Raw genomic sequence first — 25,884 nt, forward strand, 5'->3', positions numbered from 1 at the left:
ATTGAGTCCCAAGTCAGGCTCCCTGATCAATGGGGAGTCTTATTCTCCCTCCCCAACCCCAACCTCTACCCCCTACCCCCAGCATGCTTTCTCTCTCTAAAATAAATAAATAAATTCTTTAAATAAATAAAATCTTTAATAAATACAAAAACATTTTAAACCATGGTATTTACCTAATGATCTAAATACTTTAAATTGCCTAAATAGCAAGATGCTGCAAATTACAGAACCAACAGATAAAGAAAAGCTTTCTAATAGGCTTTCAAGGAAACAAAGAAGGTAGCATTTACCTCAGATCTCTGCCAAGGAAGGAATGTGATAGTTCCACTGGCATTAGCAAAATCGTCAACAAGGTAATTAATGCCATCAGATTCGATCTGTGAGATGGTGTAAAACAGATGCACATAATCCAGAGCTCCTCTGGTTCGCTCCACCACACATGAAATGGTGGATCCCTCCTCTGCAATCTGAAATTGAACATAAATTATTTATAAGTACACACCAATTCAAATCAGTGATAAAATTATGATGCTTTCATGGATTCCTTTTACCATAACCTTAATTCTGTAACTTTCTAACACTCTGAGAGCTCTACATTCTTGACTCACTCTTTTATACATTTTACAAAAATACAAAATACAGAAATTATGAAAGGAATTATTATAAACAGTTCACTGTACATGTAATTCATTCATTGATTCTGTGTGTGTGTGTGTGTGTGTGTGTGTGTGCACATGCACATGCACCAGGCACTATGCTGGACACTATGGTACAAAAGATTACAAGAAAAAAAAATGTGCAGTCCATTCTGTGGATAAATCTAAAGAGGAAGAAAAACTCAAAGTTTTATGAAAGTTGAGCATAGACAAACCAAATGGGGGGAGGAAGTAAGGGGTAGAACACAACATCAGGGAGAACATTCTAGGCATGGATAAAAGGTAATATGGATTTCATGAAATAATTCTGTGAACAGCAGAAGTAACAAGTGGCAAGAGCCTTGAGAAATATCTGGTGAGGAGACAAAAGTCAGGTCAATGAGGGCATTTATGTTATACTTATTATATTTTTAAAGTTTTGTCATATATACATATACATATGTATACACATGTCTGTAGGTATTTTTCAGACTGAAAATATTTTTATCTGAACAGTTAAGATAATACTTAAAAATTATATGAAGCAAGAAGTTAGAAGAGCTTTTATTTACTTTTATTATTTTTACTTTTTGAGAGAGAGAGGACATGAGCAGGAGATGGCCAAAAGAAGAGAGAATTCCAAGCAGGCTCCACACCCAGCACAGAGTCCAACATGGAATTCAATCTCATGACCCTGAGACCATGACCTGAGCCAAAATCAAGAGTCAGATGCCTAAATGACTGCCACCTAGTCTTCATATTCTTAAATTCTTAGTTTTTTAATCCAATTTTATTTTTATGTTAGTAAGCATATATGTAATTCATAGAAAAAAGTACTGAAACTCAATGAATAGAGCTCAAAATACAAATCCCAATTTAGATAATATCCTTCTATTTTTCCTATCAATCATAAACATCTCTGTCAGCATTAGATAGGGTCATTTTGGTGCCAACATTTGTGCTGGAAAGAACAGATTTGAAATTTACCCACAAATAGGCAATAATCAAAACAGTTACCAATGAGCAGTGAAGCACCAGGATATGTTCCAATAAATCCTGAGGTTCACCAACCTTCAACAACCTTACTTCAAAGAGTAATAGCAACCTTAGGTGCCCCATAGTAAACAAGACCAAGTATTTCTGGGACAATACTGTAACTCTTTTATTTGCCTGCAGGTTCTGGAATGAAAAGCCCAAAATGACAGGTGGTTGTTTAGGGAAGTCCCCAGTGTGTCTCCTGGTAGTCACCCCCTGACCCAGACAGAATCAGAACTTCAAATCCAGTAGAACCTAAAACACAAGAGTGGGAAACACAAATTCTGGCAGTTGGTCACCAGGAGTGATGAAGTAGGGCCACTCTTACTTCTACCTCTTGCCCCCTCAGTCTAGATAGCCTAGGTACAGGGAACACTGGAGAGGTATCAGCCACTGGATACATACAGGATCATGGCTGACACCCACCCTACAAGATGCAGTCCCTGAGCTGGCACATTAGCTGAGTCTATCATAGGTCATCCCATTCCTGTCATAAGCCAGCTGCTTCAAGTGATGTGGTATAGAGTAAGGGCAGACAATCTTATGACTGTGTGCCTGTTGTTATACCTCCTTCACATAAAATAAGTCCCTTTGAGGCAGGCTTCCCCATGGACACAGCAGGTATTCTTTTAGCCTTCAGAAGATGGTCTGGCAGACGACTAAGAACATAAGCTCATTAGCTAAAGTAAGAATTAAATCCAAGAAATAATTCCAATAATAATGAGCTTTTGCTCTCTCTGGAGTAAAACCGCCCCACACTTAGTGCCCACTTCCATCCCAAATTTCATTGTCTCTAGTCTTGATGATCCCAAGCCCCTGCCAGACTACGTCATTAGCAATGCTCAAATTGTGTCTTCATAACTTCAGGCCATTTCTCCCTTCACATAAGATGAATGGCTAAGTGGGCTGGTCATTGCTCTGCCCTCATCCTTCAGAGCCACTTGTGAATGGAGAAGTAGAGTGGTGGTGGTCCACTTTTAGCAAGCTCCAATAAATCAAGCCAAGCCAGAATCAGGTGAAGCAGGCTTGATTTTTCCTCCTCCACCAGTTAGTTACAGGTTTTAGGATAAAGGTCAAAGAGTTGACTTTTAAACATGTCCAGTATGAAATATCCAAGGATGTGTCAAGTGGGCAGCTAGAGAAATGAGTTTGGAACTTTGGAGAGAGGTCATGATTGACATGACAAATTTGGAAGGAATCAATATGCAAATGGTATTTAAGGCCACATGCAAATGGTATATAAATATATCATTATATAAATGCTATTTAAAGACTGGATGAGATAAGAGAACTATAGGATGGAATGAAATGGACCAAGTATAATCAGTTATGGTGTAACATTGGTTTTGAAATCATAAAACTGTTCCAATGCAACTCCTGTATCTGAGAGAGTAACATGGATAATCCATAATCCATAATCCACAATCTGCAATGTGGATTCCACATTTGTTTATATGATTTCATCAACAAGAAACACGGTGAACACAGAAAACTGCACTGACCGGAAACAAGCCACGGGGGAACACACAAACACAACTGAAACTTCTACCAGCTACTCCATGCAACACACATGTTTCTACCCATACTTCACTAATGTCACTAATGTGACAATCTTCCCTCCGATGTCAGATAACACTCCTTCCATTATTTCACAAGAATATACAACCTGCAGTTTCCTCTGATGCATGCTTTTGCTAGCAAACTTAAGGGTTTTTTCCTAGCTATATACCATATTTCTTGCAGTATGTAAGTATTGAACATAAAACTGCTTATTAGGTCCCTTTCTCTTACATGTCACTAAGTTTTTGAGTAGTAGTCTAACCCATTTTCCCCTTACATTCTTTGTTTTCTCTATTCGATTTGGCATAGTGCAGTGATCTTTAGGAGCCCCTCAAACATACGATGGCAGAACTGAGTGCTCTGAAGGTGGTGCCCTCCAATCCTGAGGCTGCAGAGAAGGGGAAGCAGCACAGAAACCCAAGTGCTCAATAAGCATCTAATTTAATCCCCACCTTCTACCTAGGCATCTACATCAGCATTTTCATCACAGCTGCCGGTACATAAATGTGTGATGGAAAGAGTATGGCTTTAAGGTCAAAGTCCTGAGTTTCTTCACTCTATCACTTGGCACGTGATTTCTCCTTAAAATGAAGATCATAATACCTCATGGATTTGGGTGGAGATAAAACTAGTACCTTCTCTGGTACCTGTACATTAAGTACTGTAAAATTTTTGTATTTCTTCTCCTTGACAAACATACAGATACATACACAATTACAAAAAATAATGCTGCATTCTCTCATTTTATCAAGAAATATATATGATGGGGCACCTGGGTGGCTCAGTGGGTTAAGCCTCTGCCTTCAGCTCAAGTCATGATCTCAGGGTCCTGGGATGGAGCCCTGCCTCGGGCTCTCCGCTCAGCAGGGAGACTGCTTCCCCCTCTCTCTCTGCCTGCCTACTTCTGATCTCTCTCTCTGTGTCAAATAAATAAAATCTTAACAAAAAAAAAGAAATACATATGCTTACATATTGAAAAAAAATTTCCACCCATTTTGCTCCCTATCATAATGGGAACACATATGTCCTATTATTCCACCCCAAAATTTAACCAGAATGAACATTTTTAATGAGTTATATTAATAAGCCACTAATCCCAATATATGAATATTGAACTCCCCCTTTAGCTGGAGGCATGGATGAAACAGATCCAAAGATACATTCAGGAATCGTTGTATCTCCTTACAACTTCTTACTAAGTCAATGAGCAATTACCATGCAGCACCCAAGACTAAGAAAGGAGCTTCTTATTTGCAGGAATCACATGGGGAAAAGCTATTTAATCATGTTTTCATTTAGTAAAGTCCTAACTAAAATGTATCAGCTACTGTTTTTAACTTAAAAAAAAAAAAGAAAAACAGAAGCTGTCTATACCCAATACAACTGTGTACAAATATGTGCTACACATAAAAGTTTCACAGAAAATCCAATGAATTAATAATTTATTCAATAAAGGAAATTACAATTCGCCAATTGGGAAGAAGGTTCAAATGTCGAAGGTCCATAAAAATCCACTGTTCATACTTAAGAATTTGCAGAGAAATGACATAGTGTCTGAGATTTGCTTTAAAAATGAATTCAGTCAAAAAAAAAAGAGAGAGAGAGAAAACTAACAAAAAAGAGAGAGAGAGAGAAAACTAACAAAAGGCTGATAAATGTCAAAGCTTAGCTGGTGTGTCACTGGGGTTCATTATTCTATTTTCTCTTGTTTTATATATACATATATGAAATTTATTTAAATTTCATATATGTATATATGTATATGTATATATAAGATATGTATATGTATACATATTCATATATGTATATATGTAAATGTATATATATGAATTAAAAGATATTTTTTAATTCAGATATTTGATTCCCATCTCATCTCCCTGACAGAGATTCTGATTCAGAAATGGAGTCCTCAATCAGGAATGGTGTTCTGGAATATACATGAGCTATTTCTGATTAAGGTCATCACACACATACTTTGGGAAATACTGAACCAGATGATGGCATTATTAATAACAGAAGATAATTAAAACAAGAAATAAAGAGTTAAAATATTTTTCTGTACATACATCTAATGTATGTTAGATGTATGTTAGAAACAATTAGATGTTTCTATACATCTAAGTGCCTTTGGAATCATGATATAAGCAAATGTTTAGGCCCATATATGAGAAGCAAAACATCAAGAAATAATCATCAAAACCACCATCATTCAGTTTTTCAAAAGAAATAACAGTAGTCACTGCTGTTTTCTTTTGAGTCAAAAATTTCCTCAATCTTCAGATTTGCAGGAGAGTAATTATAAAGCTTAACCATCAGAAAAGTTTTTAAAACATATTTTCCCAGAAAAAATATGCACTGAGCCACAAACTGGCTTTCTGTATTGGAATGGAAGATTAAAGCTAATGCCTAAAATTACACATCCAATTAATTTTTTATTGTGTTTCACACTTAGGTAAAGATCTGTGATATCAGATTATATCAATTTCACTTATATCTAAAGGAACCTCTTCACATAACATACACCAGACACTTAAAAACAAACACAGTCCAAGTTAAATAATATTCTCATTTTTATAAAGATCCTCTCAAAATGTCTCTAAATTTATTCTTAAGCTGTGAGTTTAATAAATATAAAATGCAATCCAAGTATTAGTTATAAAAAAATAACATTATGAAAAGCAATCTCATTACTTTATATTACTGGGTATATCAGACTGTAGGGCATACAAAAATAGTGTTAAAAAAAGGTGGAGGGAAAGTAACATCAAAGATTACACAGAAAAACAAAACACGGGAGGAAAACATGAGAATGTGGTTGCTATGCAACAGACCCAACAAAACTCAGTCATCTGTTCAATACAGATACCACCTGGAATCCTACTTGGCATGGCCCCATTAGGGCGCTCAACAACATACAGGTTTATTCATTCTTCCAATTATAATTTATTAAGCACCTGCTGTTTAGAAGAATATGGTGTACCTGGGTAAGATGGAACAAATCACAAAATAATTATCTACTCTTTGAATATGGCAAGTATAGACTGTGTCGTATGCTGCATATTCTAATTATTTAAGGTGATTATGCTTTCGTTTTAACCTTCATATTATTTTATTTCATGAATCTATGAAATTGTAAAAGCATAACCTGACTTACAAGTCTTTAAATACCTTGACTGCCTTTAGCATTTTTGAAAGAATAAGAAAAAGAATTAACTTTTCACTGTCACTGCAACAACACAATGAAGACTCTATGGAAGCAATAGTGGTTTTTATTTCCAAAAATCAAGCAAATATCTACAAAATTTAAACCCTGCAGACAATTTCAAGCATAGAGTAAACCAGCAATTCCCACATTTTTAGTTTCAACACCCCTAAACACTCAAAAAAATTATTAAGAACCCCAAGGAGGTTTTTGCTAATGTTGGTGAAATCTGATGATATTTGACATTTTACTATTGAAAACGGAAAAAAACGTAAATATTGATATATTAATTCATTTTAAAATAATAATAAACTCATTACATGCTAATATAAGCAGTGTATTTTATGTGAATAACCTATATCCTAAAAAAATTAGTGACAAAGGGGCATTGAATCATATTTTTTATATCTCTTTCAATGCCTAACTTAATAGAAGACAGCTAGGTTCTCATATCTCCTTTCACAATCAATTTCTCTGCTGTTACTTGTTATTTGGTTGAAATATATGAAAAATATCCAGCCGCACAGACATATGTAACCAGAAAAGGATTTAAATAGTCTTGACAGATAGTTATAGATATTCCTCCTCCACATTATACCCATTTGACAAGTGGTAGTTTCTTAGTATTTAATTGCGATGTGAAATCAGACTCTAATACATTAAAACCCTTTGGTCTACCTCATACTTCAAGTCACAACTTGAGTAAGCAATCAATAAATATTGATGATGATAAGAGTAATATTACTCCTGTCTTCAAATCACACCAAGATAAAAATATGAATTCTATACTTACACTCTTAATATTTTCAGGAATAAAAATTCTATAATATTCCTGACAAATTCCAATTTTGGATCTGTAGACTCAGCAATGCTTTCTTATATAAACCATCTAAACTTTACTCTTTACAATATAGATATATTTTATTTCCCTCTCATTTGGGCTTGGAGAACAACGTGTCATATTTTTTCTTCCCTTCCAGAAGTTCTAATAGTATAGGTGTTGTGGCCCACATAGCAAAGTTCTCTCTTCTGCAATTAAAGACTTTGATTGGGGATGCGTGGGTAGCTCAGTTGGTTAAGCAGCTGCCTTCGGCTCAGGTCATGATCCCAGCGTCCTGGGATAGAGTCCCATATCGGGCTCCTTACTTGGCGGGGAGCCTGCTTCTCCCTCTGCCTCTGCCTGCCACTCTGTCTGCCTGTGCTTGCTCTTGCTTCTCTCTCTATGACAAATAAATAAATAAATAATCTTTAAAAAAAAAAACAAAAAAACTTTGATTGGTCCTGTTCAAATTCCAAGATTATTATAAACAGGCAAAGCTACATATCTACATGGAGGTAAACCAACACCAACACAATCTATCAGTGGAACTTGTGAGACAAGTCAGCATTAAAAACTCATTACAATGGCCCACAAAGCCAAAGAAACACACAAAACCTATTCCTCATTTTGGGCAGAGTTTTGACATTTATGTTTTGTTTGGTTTGGTTTGGTTGTTTATGCAGCTAACTGAATCTAAATGTGTTTGTTGTTTGAACTATGAGCTTTCCCCTATCTTATTATTAAAATACATTCATAAGTTCAATTAAGATTTATTGAATACCTATTATGTTCCATCCTAGGTGTTGGAGATACAATAAAGAACAATAAGACTTCATTACATTCAGAGTTCTTTTATCTCTATCATAGAAAGGGATAGCCAATAAAGAAGTAGACATCTAAATAACAAAGGGAATTTAAGAGTATAATCAATGTTACAAAAATGTAGAAGCAGGTGAAGAGATGGAGAACAACCAGTTGGGAGAAGGGAATGAGCGATTACCTTAAACAAACAAGTCTTTACTGAGGAGATGTCTTTAGAACTGCTGAATGACTGGCTCTGAAGATCTGGATTGACAGTGTTCCAATTAGAGGCAAGGAAGCCCAAGTGCCAAGACTGGAACTGAAACATGCAAGTCTGACTCAAACATACTAACCAAAGAGGAATCTGACCAGTATGCTGAACAGGAGGAAGCCAGAGCTATTGTGGCAGATGCCAGGTCATAAAGGGAATTAAAGGGAAGCCGATTTTACATGGCACCTTAATGGGTCTCACAACCCGTTGAAGCCACCTGTCTTTTTGAAAATAGAGATGATGATACTAAAAATAGGGGGAAAGACAAAACTAGAAGTCACAAGACATAGGTTCAAATACCAGTTCTTCCTACTGTATCTTAGGAGAAAAAAAAGTAAAACTAATATTTATTTAGTGCTGAGAACTGCCAAGCTTTAAATCAGGCATTGATTCTGTCTTATTTAATTCAACTTGGGTTATTTTTTCAGGTCTCTAAGCTTCAGTTTCTAACCTTATTAAGTGAAGAGAATCATAAATAATATGTGTTACGGTTGTATTATAGGTTGTCGGGTATATAAAATATCTAACATGTAAAATTCTTTAATGATTGAATAATTAAAAGTATTATCATTATAGATAAACATATTTCTTCTTTAAGTTATCATTTGTATGACATCTGCCCTCCCTAGTGTAGGGTATTCTAGTATTTCTGGTATAGAAAAAGCCCACTATTTGAAAATCACTTATGATGATCACCAAACCAAAGAGCTAAGAAGGGCATTAAGACAGTCCAGAGAGCTAGCTCCCCAATATGAGCTAAATCAGGCCTATGACCACGATACTATTTCACCCTCTATTAATTCATGGCTTTCTTAATTATTTCAATTTACAACAGTGCCCTTCTAAATCTACAAGAATCGACTTGCAAAGGAAGGACTCTTGTTTCTTGGCATCCCTTCATGGGCATGGAGCTGCTGTCACACTCAACACCTGTGAAGTGGTATCATGAGATCTCACATTACTGAACAGGAAACCAAGATGATTACGAATCTTCGAAATCTTGGAAGGAACTGATAAGGACAGTAAAACAGCCTAATGAATGAAGCTGGCCAAGAAAGGTGATAAGGAAGGCATCACACCCAACGCAGAGGAATGTTGTAACTACTCAAGTACATTTCACCAAACAAAAAACAAAAAACAAAAAACAAACAAAAAAAAACCCGCAAAAAAATCACATTTTAATAAAGTTTCAATTACTATTATTCAGAAGCTTTCGATACATATCATTTCACTTACTTATGCAGTATCCAGAGAGTAGCCAAAGTAAATGACACGTGGAATATTCTGTGCATTCTGTGAAGTATATTATCCTTAAAAATAACTGCCAAAGTTTCATTTGCTAACTCGGTATTACTTCTATCAGCTGATTAATCCTCTGATTCAAACTGTGAACTTATAAGAGCAAAGACTTCATAATTCACTTTTGCAACCTTTGACTCTAGCATGCTTATAACAGATACTTAAGCACTTTTACCAAATGAAAGAAAGCCCACTCCCAAACTTCCAAACAAATCCACCTACAAGGAATTCTTAACTCCAAAATTCCCCAAGCTCACTACTTACCTCTGGTATACAAGTTCCTGTGAAACCAAACAAGCCATTGGCATTGTCACTTTTTTGTATTATTAATCTTGCTGTAGTATTCTCTTCAGAAATGCGAGCTCCTCCATATACAGAGACTAGTTTAAGAATGAATAATTCTTCTCCCTCCTCTTCATTATCGTCTCTTGCAGAAATAATGAATGATTTGTTAGTTTCTCCCTGTCTGAACTCCAGATACCCAGAAACTGGGTGTAAATCACTCTTTGCTGGCATAGCATGAAGTTCATAAATTTCTTCCAGGGTCAGTTTCCGCTCATAAGACCTCACATCCTGCATCAAACCTGTAAATCTGTCATTGCCATTCATTCCTGCCCCGATTCTCAGTGTTCCAGGACCTGAAATTAGAAATGGGTTTAATTGCTAAAATATCCACAAGAATCCTGTCCCACATTACAAGTGTAATTCAGAAAGTGAAGCAACTGTGTTGAGAGGTTTTATTAGCTAAGTAAAACACATGACGAGTATATAGTCAAATAAAGGCTACTTTCTGTTACAATGAGACATGAATCTGTAATTGCTGGGATTTAAAATATTTTGTGCATGTGTATATATGAGTGTATATGTATACATGTTTGTATCGGTGTATATTTAGATAGACATTTCTTCCAGAAAATTTTTAAAATTTCCTTGCACACCTAAGAATGCAATGATTCAATTTAGTCACAATTTTTAAAACTTTTTTATTTTATTACTATTCTTTGAGAATGTCAAAGCTTAATATATTAGAAATACATCTTGAGTTAAATAAAGCTGTGAGAATTCAACAACAGTTTTCATGGGCCAAATATAACTCTTTATCCAAACAATTAATGCAAAGGAAGTAGAAAAAGAAGTATTCCTTCCCAGTAACGGTATCATAGGCAAGTCTTACAGACTTGTTCATGGAAATCACAACAGGCAGCCTGATTATATTACTCTATATCAATAACAATCTTTTTCAAAATTTCTTACTTCTTTACTTCTTTACTTTACTTTCTTACTTCTTTACTTATTCTCTCTCCAATAACTCAAGTAAGACATTTATATAAGATGAGAGCTTGGCAGTGTTTTGGGGGAAAAAAGTACAAGCAATTTTTTTTTTATCAAAATTATCCACCAAGGCACCTTTTCTTTTTTTTTTTCAAGGCACCTTTTTTTTACAAGTCACTACCCACGTGGTTCTCTCAGGGTGGTCAGAAGTATCCTGCATCATTATCACAGTGACCTCCATGTGTTCTCCAGTGGTTCTGGGCGGACTATTTACTAGTAAGAGTAATATATCTACAACAGGCAGAAGTATGGATAAACAGTATCAACAATACTGGGCAAAAGAAGCCAGGCCCTCAAGTATACACACTGCTCAATTCTATTTACTATTTACTATTTAAAAAATTATTAAACTATTAAAATTACTTAAAAACTATTTACTATTTAAAAACAGGAGAAGCTAATCTTATGCTCTTAGAAATGGCAATAGAAGGTGGGCAGGCTGGTGAGTTAGTGACTGGAGAAGAGCCAGGGGCTTCTGGAATGCTGTTTCATGCTCTGGGGGCTAGCTACACAGGTGCTGAAACTGATGCATTTAAAGTTTTTTTTTTTTTTAAGATTTTATTTATTTATTTGACAGAGAGAGATCACAAGTAGGCAGAGAGGCAGGCAGAGAGAGAGGAAGGGAAGCAGGCTCCCCGCTGAGCAGAGAGCCCGATGCGGGACTCGATCCTAGGACCCTGAGATCATGACCTGAGCCGAAGGCAGCGGCTTAACACACTGAGCCACCCAGGTGCCCCTGCACATAAAGTTTTAAAGACTGATCTACTTGTATAGTTGCAACATGTACACTTTTATATATTTTATACTAAACATATATTTCATCAGTAAATTTAAGTTTTATATAAACTTTAAAATTCTCCTTTCCAAGTTACAAATTACAAAAATAACCTAAGTTCCTTACAGTAAACTAAACAGGGAAAAGAAACACCCAGCTCTCACTTTCCTCAATCTTTCCCACTCATTCTAACAACATGCCATAACCAAATGAATCAACGTATTCACACAATCAAAAGGTGATTAATTTAATGCTACAAAGTGCTATAAACATAGTCCTTGCAGTTGAAATCAGTAGTGTATACATGTTGTTTCCTTTGCCTGTCTTTTTTTCTACTGGGACCAAAAAGACAACCAGATATCCAGTTCAGGAGGTTCAGAAGAAATTATTCTATTAAGCTATAACTGTACAAGCTGTGCTCTACTTTCTTACTAAGTAAAAAAAATGATCACATCCTAGGATAGGGGGCCTGGGAAGGAAATGGTGATTATAATGAAGATAACCAATGTTTGTGTTTAAATATGCACAAAGATATATTTCTCAAAGAAACAGCAATGATCCAGCTTAAAAACAACAAAGATTATTTCTTCAAAGCTCTCCATAGAATTCACCACTTTATCTACTGATACCATAAACCCCTGTAAGGGCGCCTGGGTGCCTCAGTCATTAAGCGTCTGCCTTCGGCTTAGGTCATGATCCCAGGGTCCTGGGATTGAGCCCTGCATCCGGCTCCTTGCTCAATGACAAGCCTATTTCTCCCTCTCCCACTCTCCCTGCTTGTGTTCCAGCTCTCACTGTGTCTCTCTCTGTCAAATAAATAAATAAAATCTTTGAAAAAAAAACAAAACACAAAAAACAAAACAACCCTGTAATTGATGGGCTTTTAAAAGTACTTTTTCTTTCTTGATTCCTCTTTAACCTACGCCCACCACACTCTACCTCCAACAAGACCTCCCAAGCAAGAATTCCCCAAACACATATGCTCTTTCACATTTCTACATCTCTGCTCTTTTTTCTAAATAGAATTATCATGCCCCATCCCTCCTCCTACCAGTGGAAGGATAAATATTCCTCCATCATAATCTTTTCCTTTCTTCCACAACACGCTAAAGTGATCTCTTTGCATCTCTCTCTCCCGGAACCTATTTTACGTACCTCAGGGGCAGACACTGCCTGATTCATTTCTACAACACTCAGTACAGAACTTATGGTCTTAGAAGGTGTAAGTTTTTTTTTTTTTTTAAGATTTTATTTATTTATTTGACAGAGAGAGATCACAAGTAGGCAGAGAGGCAGGCAGAGAGAGAGAGGAGGAAGCAGGCTCCCCGCTGAGCAGAGAGCCGGACGCGGGACTCGATCCCAGGACCCCGAGATCATTAAACCAATACACAAGCAGAATTTTTAATACCTGTTAGCCTTCTTAAGAAATCAAAATTTTTATTTATTTTTTTTCCAATTTATTTATTTTCAGAAAAACAGTATTCATTATTAGATCCAAAATTCAGAATCCTATTTATAAAGATGACACTCACCATCAGTAATGGCTTCTCCTTTCAGGCTCTTGATTCCTCTGGGCATTGTATTTCCATCAAGGTAGAATTCAATTATACCATCATCCAGGATAATTAGAAGATGAAGCCAAACATTTTCTTCTAAATACCTTGTGACTGTTGTCTTGGCAATATATGTAGCATTGGAACCCAAAGTTTTGTAATGAAGAGAAAGTGTCAAATGGGATTCATTTGTTTGAACTTTTACCCCATAGTAGATGTTTCCATTACCATCATCCTTTGCTATAACAAATCCATTTGTATTGGCATTGGGCATTACCCAAGCTGAAAAGGTAAAGTTGGCAATTGAGTTGTTCCTGGAAGGATGGTATTTTGGATTAACAGTTCCAAATGCACCCTCTAGTCCACTGAAGTACAAAGCATCTGTTCCACTGTGGCGACGCCGCATGTGTGGCTGTAAACGTACAGTGCTGGGGAAAATTCCAACCAGCAAAAAATCTACCATTGGAGGCAAACCATCAGTGAAGTCACCAGACAGTATTTCCCAGCCTACTCGTACGTCACCAAATACACCCTGCTGCCTCAAAATGGTAAAGTTGGTAATATAAGACATATCATCTTCTGAGAGTACATCTTCTGCAACTTCTCTCTCTAAGCACTCTGAATCCAAGATGAACACTCCAAAAGGATCATCGTTGAATGGAATCATTACTGTCACCTGGAGGTTGGTTCCTGCTAGTTGGCCCCCAGGACCTGGGGATCCACCTGTAATAAGATGATTTATAATGAATAAGAAGTCAGAATTTGAAGTACTTTATAATATAAGGGGAAGACAAAAGGAATCTGATGAGCAAACTTCTTTGGTTCAGAATAATTTCATTAATAATCAAGTGTGAAAAGAGGATATTAACTAGGGAGTTTTAATTCCTGTGCTGAAAACCAAAAGTGATGGGAAAATTGATTGTTTAAATTGTTTAAATGGTACAAAGATCAAGCTTTAAGCTTCATGAATGTATACTTCCTAACTTCCATTAATATTTTATTGGAGATACTCTACTTGGTGTGAAAAACATCTGTTTACAAGTTGGAAGATGAATGTAAGTCTCCATCCATAAAATTTAACCAAGCTAAGACCACAAAATGAATGTTAAAAATAACACTTCTGTCAAAAGGGTGTTGTTGACATTTAAAATTGAATAATCAAGATACACTTACTTCTTCATTAATTGCATTTTCTATACAGCTCTAATTATTTACTTGTGAAACATTAAATTTCAGTAGTGAAATAAAAAAAGATGGAAAAACACAACACCTGATACGTTTACAAGCTTTAAAATATAAAATTCATTGAATTCAGGAATTTTATCTGGAACAGCATGGAGAATTATAGGTTTGGCTTCTTCTCCATCCATAAAGTTAACAATCCCTGAAGTTTCATAGAACTCTTGTCCAGGCTGCAAAGCAGAATCATTCTGAAACAGCTGCCAAGCCACAGAAACATTGCCAAAGTGTCCTCGATGCCTCAAAATCCTACATAACAAAGAAAATTAATTTTTATGAAAAATGTATAAGTAGTGAATTTTACTCTAATGATACCTTTCAGTGTTATCTCAGAAATACTCTTTTTCTGTTTATTGTCTTTAATATAAACCAGTCAGCCAGTCCTTACTGAGTAACCATGATGAATCTCATGGTAAGAGAAAGAGGCAGAACTTTAAATAACAAAGAGAAGCAGTCTTAAAAGTCATAGTCTTCAAGTCCAAACTGAGGGATAAATTCCTAACCCAAATGAAAAATATTTAGATGAAAACTGGCAAAAGTTTTTCAAAAGCAAAGGAGAAGACCTCAGATAGCTGGAGTCTCTCCATCCTGACAGATGACAGAATTTGGGATGAGGAGAGTGGGTATGATAATTTCCCTTTACCCCTAAAGTCATTCTTTTTTTTTTTTTTAAGAGTTTATTTATTTGAAAGAGAGTGAGAAAGAACGCAAGCAGGGCGAAGGGAAGAGGAAGAAACAGACTGCCCCCTGAGCAGGGAACCTGATGAGGGACTTGATCCCAGGACCCTGGGATCATGATCCAAGCTGAAGGCAGATGTCCAACCAACTGAGCCACCCAGGTGCCCTTAAAGTACTTTTTTTTTTTTTTAAAACAAGTGGCAACAACATAAAGTATACCATTCATTTGCACTACCAGCTTTGAAATTACTCAATTTTTAACTAATTTCAAATTTTTGAAATAGTAACAATATTTCAAACTTGTGCATACTGAAGGTTTTATTTTATCCAATTTTGAATTTACCTTATGCAAATACACTTACCAAAATGCATTAGTCTTTCCTTCTTCTACTGCTTTGTCAATGGGCTCCAAAGAAAAAATGCCATTTGGGTCATCATTAGCTTCAATTATCACTGTAGCTATTCCATATTGATATACCACTGTGTCACCTAAATTAAGAAGTCAAAACAACAAAGGAGTAGTTAAGCTGCTGTTAAATTCATATTTTAAATTAAGAAGTTTTATAATCAAGTTCAAATTTCAGCAAGCATTTCCTCACTGAAGGTCATAAATAAGAGAGAGATGCCTAAACAAGTTTAATGTGACTTGTCTTTGGGTGAAGACGTAGTTCATTGAAAAACACACATGATACGTTCCCATGGGGCGCCTGGGTGGCTCAGTGGGTTAAAGCCTCTGCCTTTGGCTCAGGTCATGATCTCAGGGTCCTGGGATTGAGCCCCACATCAGGCTCTCTGCTCAGCAGGGAGCCTGCTTCCCCCTCTCTCTCTGCCTGCCTCTCTGCCTACTTGTGATCTCTGTCCATCAAATAAATAAATAAAATCTTTAAAAAAAAAAAAAAAGAAAAACACACATGATACTTTCCCTTGCAATAGGAATATTGCTTCAACAGTTTAATTAGAAATCAAAAACATAGTTTTATCTAATTCCAAAGTTTTGAGGTAAACTGATTTCATAAAAATAATAAAAGAATCATCCCATAACATAAAAAAAAACTCCAGTTCATATTAATTGGAATGACTGGCTCGAGCATTTCCCTTTAAATCTCTGTCTTCAGGCAGTAGTTTGATTCTGTCATACACAGAACAAAGCAATCTTAATTGTGCTGAAATTGATTCTTCCACTTGAGTTCCATCCAGAGTGTGTCAGTCCTGTTACTACCAAGATATCAGTTCTCTTCTCATCAGTTCCCCGAGGTCCAAAGCTCTTCCTCTTTGCTTCTCCTGCTCCCTATGCAAGCAAAATTCCTCCTCACTTTTTCTCAACACCTGTTAGTCCTCAGGACCAGTTCAAGCAACATATCTCTCAGGAATTCTTCCCTGAATTCCAAAGTTAAGGTAAGAACAGCTCCACTGTGTTCCTGTAGCACTTCCCACTTTGTCAGTCTATCATAACGATTATCACATTAGTTTAGTAACACACACACACAAACATGCATACACACATACACATTTTACTATAAGATCCTTGAACAAACCCTTCTTAATCAATTCTATGCCCTAGCAGAGTAGAGCTCCATAACCGGTACACAAAATTTATTTATGAATGTTAGCTGAACTGAAAGAAAGAAAACTTTCAAAATCCGAAGAAGGCAACACTAAAACTAAAATTATAAAATCAAAAATTACATGTAGCAAACGAGCACATTAAAAATAATTTATATAAATATACAACTGTACTCAAACTTACTTGATAATTAGCCGAAGGAAAGAGGGAAATAAATAAATAAATAAAATCTTTTTTTAAAAAAGAAAGATGGAAAAAACATTAAAAATAGTAAATCATTGTATAGGAAATGCTGACAATATAAAGTAGTAGAAAACTAAAAATAATCATAAAATTGAAGAAAAACAAAAATAACAAAATCTAATTTTGTCAGGGTTCTGTTATCACATGCATTTATCCTGCAACATGTCACACAGGTGGTACTAAAAACTCATTCTGTCTCTCCACAGGGAGAATGGACAATATTTAACAAGGGCTCTGAGGATGGCCACATCCTTTAATCCAATAATTCAATCTAGGATATATACCATGAATACTAACTATCAGGCACAGATACCCACTGCCAGCACGAGGTCATGCTGGAGATGCTTCCTGTCCAGCCCTCCCGCCATTGATCACCCTCGATGTTATGACATCATGAATGAGGAGAGGCAAGTGGAAGATAAAGAACACAGAAGGGATGTAAAAGCACAAATTATGTCATCCAACTCTTCATAGCTAAAGTCATTAGCTTCTCAGATGCCGCCACACATGGAAAAATACTGAAGACAAATGCAGTGGCAGTATACTTCAGTCCAGCCGTCCAATAACACCCCTCTCTCCATCCCTCTCTCTTCCAATACCAATTACATAGTTCCCCAAAGATGCATTTTTGCAAAATAAATGCCAACCCTCTCCTTGCACAGTGATTTTCCATTCTCTTTATAAGAGGTTTTGACGTTCCAATCCACTACTTTAATCATAATGACATTTTGTTCCTGATAAGAGTTTGAACCCAGTGACATTTTGACCTCAGAGATGTTTGGGACACAGTAATTTAACCCCAGAATGACACCAAAGTAATAAACGGAATCAAGAACTTATTCCTACAGCAAACGATATTAAAACAATGGCATTTCTTCATCCACTTTCTATACATAACAGCAAAATTTTCTGTTTTTCACTTTTTTTTTCTGTTTTTCACTTCTATATCACCAAAATTATTTTGACCTGTAGTAACTTCTTTCATTTAAATTTTAGGACAACGACTGAATTCATCAAAATGTGTTTTGTCTACATAAGGCCTAATTTGTGGGTTTTTCTGCAACTGCTAAATTTCTTTTGTGGACATTATGCTACAAACTTAAATTGTTTTTCATGAGATGGTAAGATAATACTTTTTAAAATTTTCTTACTAAGTCATGTGAAAAATGAGAAAGAGAGAAAGGAAATAGAGAGAGATAAAGATAGACAAAATGGTGGAGAAATGCAGCACAAACAAAAATTAAGTGACCTCTTTCTTTTCGTTTTCCTCTTTTGGAATATTTCAGTACAGAAGCTACAAGGTAAAGCATAGACAGGCATTCACTGTAAGGGTGGACAGTTGCGGCATGACAGTGACCCAGCACAAGAAGGGGTAAGGAGGGCATCTCCACAGGAGAAAACCTTACTGTTGGATGTTGGAGTCTGAGTGGAATAGGAAGGCATCCACATGCGGGTGGAGAGATCTTCGAGCAGGAAGCCAGAACCCTTGTGTGGGGTAAGAAAGGCAATCTCACTATGGCAATACTCCCAGCAATGGGAGTAGGTCCAGGGGACTCAATCAAAGAAGTAAATATATTAAAAGTAAAGAGGGCTGAATTTCACACTCTTCGAGAAGGGAGGGATAAACATGGAAAGAAAAAAAACTACAACAAACCCTGTGACAATAGGCAGAAATGGAAACACTGTTGCGAACTCATGGTTTTCAATATATAGTTGGATACAGAACTGCAGATATAAAAGTGTAGATGTATGTATATGGAAATACATACCTACATAAAAAATGTTCCCAATCTCTGTACACTAGAAGGGCCTAGAAGGAGCATAACTCAGTAACAATAAGCTTACCTAGTGCCCAGATTCTGGTTTCTAAATAACATCTTCACTAAATGGAACCAGGGCTTCTTGGAAAAATGACTAATTTCAGGGTTGTGACAGGAAAAGTATGAGTTTGGAACAGCTTGCTGTGCCAGGAAGTAAGAAAATGTTCACATAATAATAGGGACCTGTCAAAAAGACAAAAAAGTCCCCTCAAACAGGCTGCCACTAGCCAAATCTGGGAAAATTTGACCACCAGAACAAAAAATAATAGTGAAATATAACCCATTGCATTAAACAGAAATCATGAGTCCATACTGATAAAGGGTGAAAGTCTGAGGAGTTACATGGTATTTGCATAATCCATCTTCCCCACAAAATATTTATTAGTTTCAAAGAAAAAAGTACAAGAGAGAAGCCGGGCAATCACCACCTAAATTGTGGTCAAAGTAAACACTGCAGTAAAGGGACAAAACAATATCATGTGTCAACTGAAGAGATGGGAAGAACAAAGAATCAATTCTATGAAAACCTGAAACTAATAATAATGGGGAAATATCAAAGAGACCTAAAATGGAAGATGTTCTACAAAATAACTAGCCTATAATTTCTGTATTTTAAAGGTTTATATCATATTATATATTATAAAATATATTATATTATGTATTCATATATATGTATTATGTAATCATATGCATGTATGTATTATATAATCATATAAATATGTATTATAAAATTCCTGTGTTATAAAGGAAACACTGGGGAACTCCTCCAAACTGAAGAGATTAGAGACATGACGACTATATTCAATGCATGATTTTAATAGAAAGGACATTATTGGGACAGCTGGAGAAACCTGAAGGGTATCTCAAGCAATGACTATGTTAAAATTACCTTCCTGATACTAATGATTATACTGTGGTTATATAAGAGAACGTCTTTGTAGGAAAAATGTACCAATGTATTCAGAGGTGATGGGGTATTCTGTGTTCAACATATTCTCAAAGTGTTCAGAAGAAAATAGCTCTTTGTACACTTAAACGAATAAATATAAAAACAAGCTAAAACCTCTCCAAATTGCTAAAAGTCGGGCCAAAATATTCTAGGACCCAACTACTAAGGTCCAAACATCCTGCTTCACTTATAGTACAGAGAAGAAGAAAGAGCCCATCTATTCCCCCCTGCAAATTATCATTCATTATGGCTACGGCTCCAGAGAATTACCAAATAGACATCTACAGGTGGCTTCCCAGCCAGTATGACCGGTGCCACGCTAGAAGATCAAGGGCTTACAGAATCCTGATGCCCTAAGACCTAGGATTACTAAACAAGGCTCAGGGTAGCCTTAGCTAGAAGATTTCTATTCCTTACATGATATCATACTTTTCTCCGTATGCTACATTGTGGAAAAAGATTGAAAACAATGCCACAGAGTATACCAGGTACTTGAAGATTCAACACACACATTCTTCACTCTTTCCCACAAGAAAGCAATAAAATACGCAATTCTGCTCTCAAACGGTCATCTATGACAGTTAGTATATGTGCTGCCGAAGCGAGCACCATCGATGACAGTTAAACAATTAATGTCATCCTGATAAAAGCACGAAAACAAGAGGTCTGCCATAAAAATATAATTGATTTACCTGTTGAATTAAAGAGGATAATATAAAAGGGCTCATCTGTTTCTGGGATATCATCTTCATTAATGAATACAGATATCCCCTGCTTTCGACTTCCAACTGCAAAAACAAGGACTTCTCCTTTTTCAATGGGAACAAAGTCTCCATCTCTGGCGGTAGCCTTCCCATCCATGGTAGCATATTGGACGGTGCAGGCAGCATCAACAGATCCATTTCTGAGCACTGTGAAGTTAGCAATCTCACCTTCCCGAACTCTCACCACACGGGGTTCTGAAATATTGGTGAAGAAAAGAAGAAACATGTGAGCTTTTCTGATCCCATCTATATATTTTCATATCACTTCATGTTTCTCCCTGCCCACAAAACAAATACCCTCCATTGTGTCTTTGCTTAAAGATTCAGCTCTGGTGCCGACTCCTCCATGAAGGCTTCTCTGATGACTTCTAGTCAATAAGCTTCCCCTTGCCTTAATTCCTACAGAAGCCACTGTCTTCAACTTCTAAGTTGTTAGTAAATTAGTTGCTATCTGAAATCCTCGGTCTACTGTTTCATATACCTCATTTCCAAATCTAGATTGTAACTTCCTTGAGAATAAACCCTGATACCTTATATTTTAATTTTGCTACAGCAGTTAGAATGCTGATCACAGGACTAATTCATTATATACATGTTAACTGGAGGTTGAAAATATGAAGCAATAAAATTGAAGATCTTTAAAAGATTCCTGCAATTGTAAATTGAACAGCTTGCAAAAAAGAGCTTAATAAAGCATTAGACGCTAGGGCACCTGGTGGCTCAGTCAGCTGAGCATCTGCCCTCAGCTCAGGTCGTGATCCCAGGGTCCTGGAACCATGCCCTCATTGGAATCCCTGTTCAGCGGGGAGCCTGCTCTCTACTGCTTGTGTCACTCTCTCTTTCTCTCTGTGTCAAATAAATAAACAAAGTCTTCCAAAAGAAAAAAAAAAAGGGAAGGAATTAGATACCAATTAAGTTCACAAATAAAACTAAAAACTGTCACCTATAGAGAACAAACTAATGGTTAGAACAAACTAAATGTTAGAGGGAAAGTTGGGGGTGGGGATGGGTGAAATAGGTTACGGTATTAAGAAGTGCACCAGGTGATGTACGGAAGTAATGAATCACTAAATTGTACACCTGAAACTAATATAACACTATATGTTAACTATACTTGAATTAAAATAAAATAAAAACTAAGAAATGTCTTGGGTGGCAAAAGAGAGTTCTAAAGAAGAATGGGGAAGCCTTAATTTACATGTCCAGTAAAGATGAGGTTTTAAGTAAGTGAGCATCAATTAGGTATAATACCCAGACCATGAACTGGCTACATCATGAACTGGAAGAAATTTCATGGAAGAGTATCCTTTCTTACACAAACACAAAAGAAATACCCTGGAATTTGAAGGCAGAGGAAGAACAAAGCTAATAAAATAGTACTTGTTTTTTTTATTTTCTTTTTCCTTCACGAGACCTTTAAAAATGTTTCTTGGGGTGCCTGGGTGGCTCAGTGGGTTGAGCCATTGCCATCAGCTCAGGTCATGATCCCAGAGTCCTGGAAGGGGGAGCCCCACATCGGGCTCTCAGCTCAGCAGGAAGTCTGCTTGCCCCTCTCTCTGCCTGCCTCTCTACCTACTTGTGATCTCTCTCTCTGTCAAATAAATAAATAAAATCTTAAATATTATATATATATATATTTCTTAAAACATCAAATGGGTTGAATAATGATCATCCAAACAAATCATGAAATCATATTCAAATGTTTCCATTGTGCTGAATTGAAAATGTTCAATTATGAAAGTTATTGAAAACATATATATCTACTATTTAAAAAGATGTAAGCTCACTCAAAAAAGATAGCAACATCACCTGCAAAATAAATGGGGTCATCATTTCTTCTAATCCTCAGAGTTGCAGTTGTTTTATTTCCTATTTTAGCTCCTCCAGTGGCATTAAGTAGAGTAATGGTAAACTCTTCCATTTCCTCTGGAATCTTTTGGAAAATATGACACATGTTTTAAGTTAGGTGATTTGTATAAATAATTCCATTATATATTCCTAAATTATTTTTATCTTTTTAAAAAATAGCTCTATTAATGACAGGACTAAAGTCCATCACCATTTCTGATTCAAGTAGGACTCAGACCCAAAAAAACATTCTAATATGCATGTCATCCAAAAAGTCACTTCTTTCTGACTCATAAAATGTGATAAAAAAAAAAAGAGAGAGAGAGAGAGAGAGAGAGAGGGATTTTGCCTACATAAGCAAAAAATATAAATACTGCACAGGTCACATTATTTCTGTAAGAAGATGGGATATATGTTATTTACAAGAAAAAAACAGAAAAATGAATTTTTAACCCATTTAGAACAGAGCTCATAAAAGTAACAAAAGCTGAGCTAGCTCTCAAAGGCCTCTTACAAACCTCACTGAAGCTTCACCCATAAAGACCTCATTCCCATGTCCTACCAAGATGAGATACTCCACCATCTCTGAGCCTATATAAATCTCTAGTTGGACACTATTTCTCTTTCATTCCACCATGTAAACTAGTGTTCTCCATATCCTAAAATAGAAGACTGTTGCTGTTGGAATTTTATGTCTTAAGGAACAAGCCCAAGGGAAAGAAGACAGGCTTCTGGGACCATTTACACATAGCTCTGCTCGGAAAGGTCCACTCCCATTGTTCCTAAGTTCTTTCTCTTCATTACCAATAAAATGACCACTGCCCTGGGTCCATGATCCATCTGATGACTGTCCTGATTCTGAGAATGCATCAATAGAATATTTGGTAGATGGTACCCTTGGCTTCAAATGGCCAAAGTATAAGCTGAGAACTTAACCTCACCTTGAATCCCTGATATTTAACATCTATGCAGTGTCACTGGCAACTGTAAGTTCTCTAAGAGTTGAAGATGCCTTCAGGGAAACAAAAAATATTTCTCTCTTGGCTTCTACTTAGACATTATCATACCTGCATTCTTTATCACATATTTTCATAACAAAATATATTGCCAGATGTCTAATTATTAAATAAAAAATAAATATTAAGCAATGACAACAAATAAAGAGAGTTACATATGCAACACTTACCTCATCTGGAAGAGAGTAAAGGGTGATGTTTTTTGAAAATTCCTGATCTCCAAAGAAAACAGTCCCTTGGACAGGAAATACATCTTGCGTAAAGTCTGGACTAACCACCCATGATACACTAACATCACCAAAGGTGCCTCGATTTCTTATTACATCATAAACAGCTGTGAAATACAAATGTGTATAATATATATGAATATATATTTAACAATTCTAAAATGATGAGTAAAGAAACTGCTCAAAAAACAAAAGTAAAAGTAAGAACTCTTTTTAATAAAAATCAATCATTTGCTTAGATTGCCTCAAGTTATGTATCTAAATGTAGTAACCTAGTCTTCTTTCTTCAGGTATAACATTTATAAAATAAATGGCCTTGATCTTTTCTATCACAGTTTGGGGTTTTAAAAATCATTCTGCACAGGGAACAGAATGGGGATTAATTAGGTGGACCTATGACGAAGTTCTACAAGGATATGTGCTAAAAGCTTCTAGAGGAAGTTGCACACTCAAAAGTAATTTTCTCACCTGACAAACATTGCTCTAAAAATAAGATCCTTCTCATTTCAGGGCACTGTAATAGCTCCCTACCAGTAATTCTCAGTTTTAAAGTCTTTCCTATTTGACTCACTTCATTCTTCGGTATTTGACTTCTACCACATATGGTTAATTGAAATCAAAATATAACTGAAATCATCAGTTATCATCACAATACTGATGTAAGAAATAAAAATAGCAATTCTAAATATGATTTTTAAAATATTTATATCTGCACTATATATAATTTTTAAGGCAGATGGACAACTAAAAGTAACTATTCACTAAAGAAATAAACTAAAAAATGACTAACTTCCTCTTCAGTAAACAGTACTAGAATATAAGAAGCAGAATAAATTACCACTATAGGTATCGTCTCCTTTACTTTCATTTATCATAACAATTAGATCATCAGAGACAAATTCTATAATCCCATGAGGATCATCATTTTTTAGAATCGTTATGTTGACAACCGTAGCACTTCCCAACTTGCTTTCCCGTTCACCATGGCTGCTGAGGACCACCCAATAGTGTTCATCCAACTAAAATGAACATGTCAAATTAGGAAAAATATAAAGTTGAAATTTTAAAGCAAATAAAAATGTATCTATTCAAGAATATTAATAGTTTTCCAGAAACATCCCACTGACAGAAAAAAACAAAAGAGCTGCTTTATTCCTAAAAAAATTGTCTAACATTCTCCTACCAATTAAGTGAGACATCAGATATGAAAGTATACATTCTGCAAAAAGGGAAAAGATAAAATCATAATTCTATACTGACGTAGTAAGAAGACTGGACCTTATCACTGATGATCCAGCTATTTAAGTTAATAAGAGTAAATAAAGTAAAATTAACTTAAAAACTACTTATTTATTGGTGTGCAAACACAATGGGACAATATGTGATTCCATTAATATAAAACTTTATTTATTTTTAAAAGTGATTTTACAGGGACGCCTGGGTGGCTCAGTTGGTTAAGCAGTTGCCTTTAGTTCAGATTATGATCCCAGGGTCCTGGGATTGAGTCCCACATCGGGCTCCTTGCTTGGCAGGGAGCCTGCTTCTCCCTCTGCCTCTGCCTGCCACTCCGTCTGCCTGTGCTCACTCTAGCTCCTCTCTCTCTGACAAATAAATAAATAAAATCTTTAAAAAATAATAAAATAATAAAAATTTTTTAAAAAGTGATTTTACAGAAAAACTTCAGTTCAAACCCACATCATTAAAAGTTCAAACAGGTGACATAAAATAAAACAAAACATAAACAAAGCTTAAAGAAGATGAAGACTGATCACAATCATTTCATATCATTTGGTATTTCCTTATGTAGGACAAATGTACATAATTCAAAGTTGAATAAATCTCACTTTGTTTTTTAAGCTTTTTTTTTTCTTTTGCAAATGTAAGGACCTCTCAAGCCTTTCTTGTTCACTTCTCCTGTATCTTCTTATCAATGTTTAAGATTTATATTCATAATATACTAGACACTACCAGCTTTCCACAAAAGCACATGAAAAAAATAAAAACCTGTACCTCTGGTATTCCATCCAATCTTGTTAGCAACGTGATTACAATCTCCCATTCCCCAGGTTTAAATTCTAGCACCCCTGTGTTTCCATAGAACTCATTGCTATCTCTCGGCTCTACTCGGTAGTGTAGAAACTGCTTCACCAGAGCTCCCCTGGATCGGGTGATGTGGAGCTCTACAGATTCCCCTTCCTTAAAAAACAACAACAACAACAAAAATCCATGGAAGTTCAAACTCTTCAAGATTTT

General features: G+C 35.9%; 1 protein-coding gene across 1 annotated transcript in view; it reads right to left on the bottom strand.

Annotated features, from left to right (window-relative positions):
* The window catches only part of ADGRV1 (adhesion G protein-coupled receptor V1), a 549,981-nt gene that overhangs the window by 461,227 nt on the left and 62,870 nt on the right, over window positions 1-25,884 (bottom strand). Inside the window, exons 13-22 of the mRNA XM_044265783.1 lie at window positions 25,642-25,827; window positions 24,470-24,650; window positions 23,575-23,738; window positions 22,350-22,473; window positions 20,469-20,735; window positions 15,563-15,689; window positions 14,554-14,771; window positions 13,263-14,006; window positions 9,888-10,261; window positions 291-467 (exon numbers count right to left, since the gene is read on the bottom strand). Of these exons, the coding sequence (XP_044121718.1) occupies window positions 291-467; window positions 9,888-10,261; window positions 13,263-14,006; window positions 14,554-14,771; window positions 15,563-15,689; window positions 20,469-20,735; window positions 22,350-22,473; window positions 23,575-23,738; window positions 24,470-24,650; window positions 25,642-25,827 (2,562 nt within the window). The remainder of the gene's footprint in view (window positions 1-290; window positions 468-9,887; window positions 10,262-13,262; window positions 14,007-14,553; window positions 14,772-15,562; window positions 15,690-20,468; window positions 20,736-22,349; window positions 22,474-23,574; window positions 23,739-24,469; window positions 24,651-25,641; window positions 25,828-25,884) is intronic.

Source organism: Neovison vison, chromosome 1 (assembly GCF_020171115.1).
Source record: "Neovison vison isolate M4711 chromosome 1, ASM_NN_V1, whole genome shotgun sequence".
Classification (NCBI taxonomy): Eukaryota; Metazoa; Chordata; class Mammalia; order Carnivora; family Mustelidae; genus Neogale; species Neogale vison.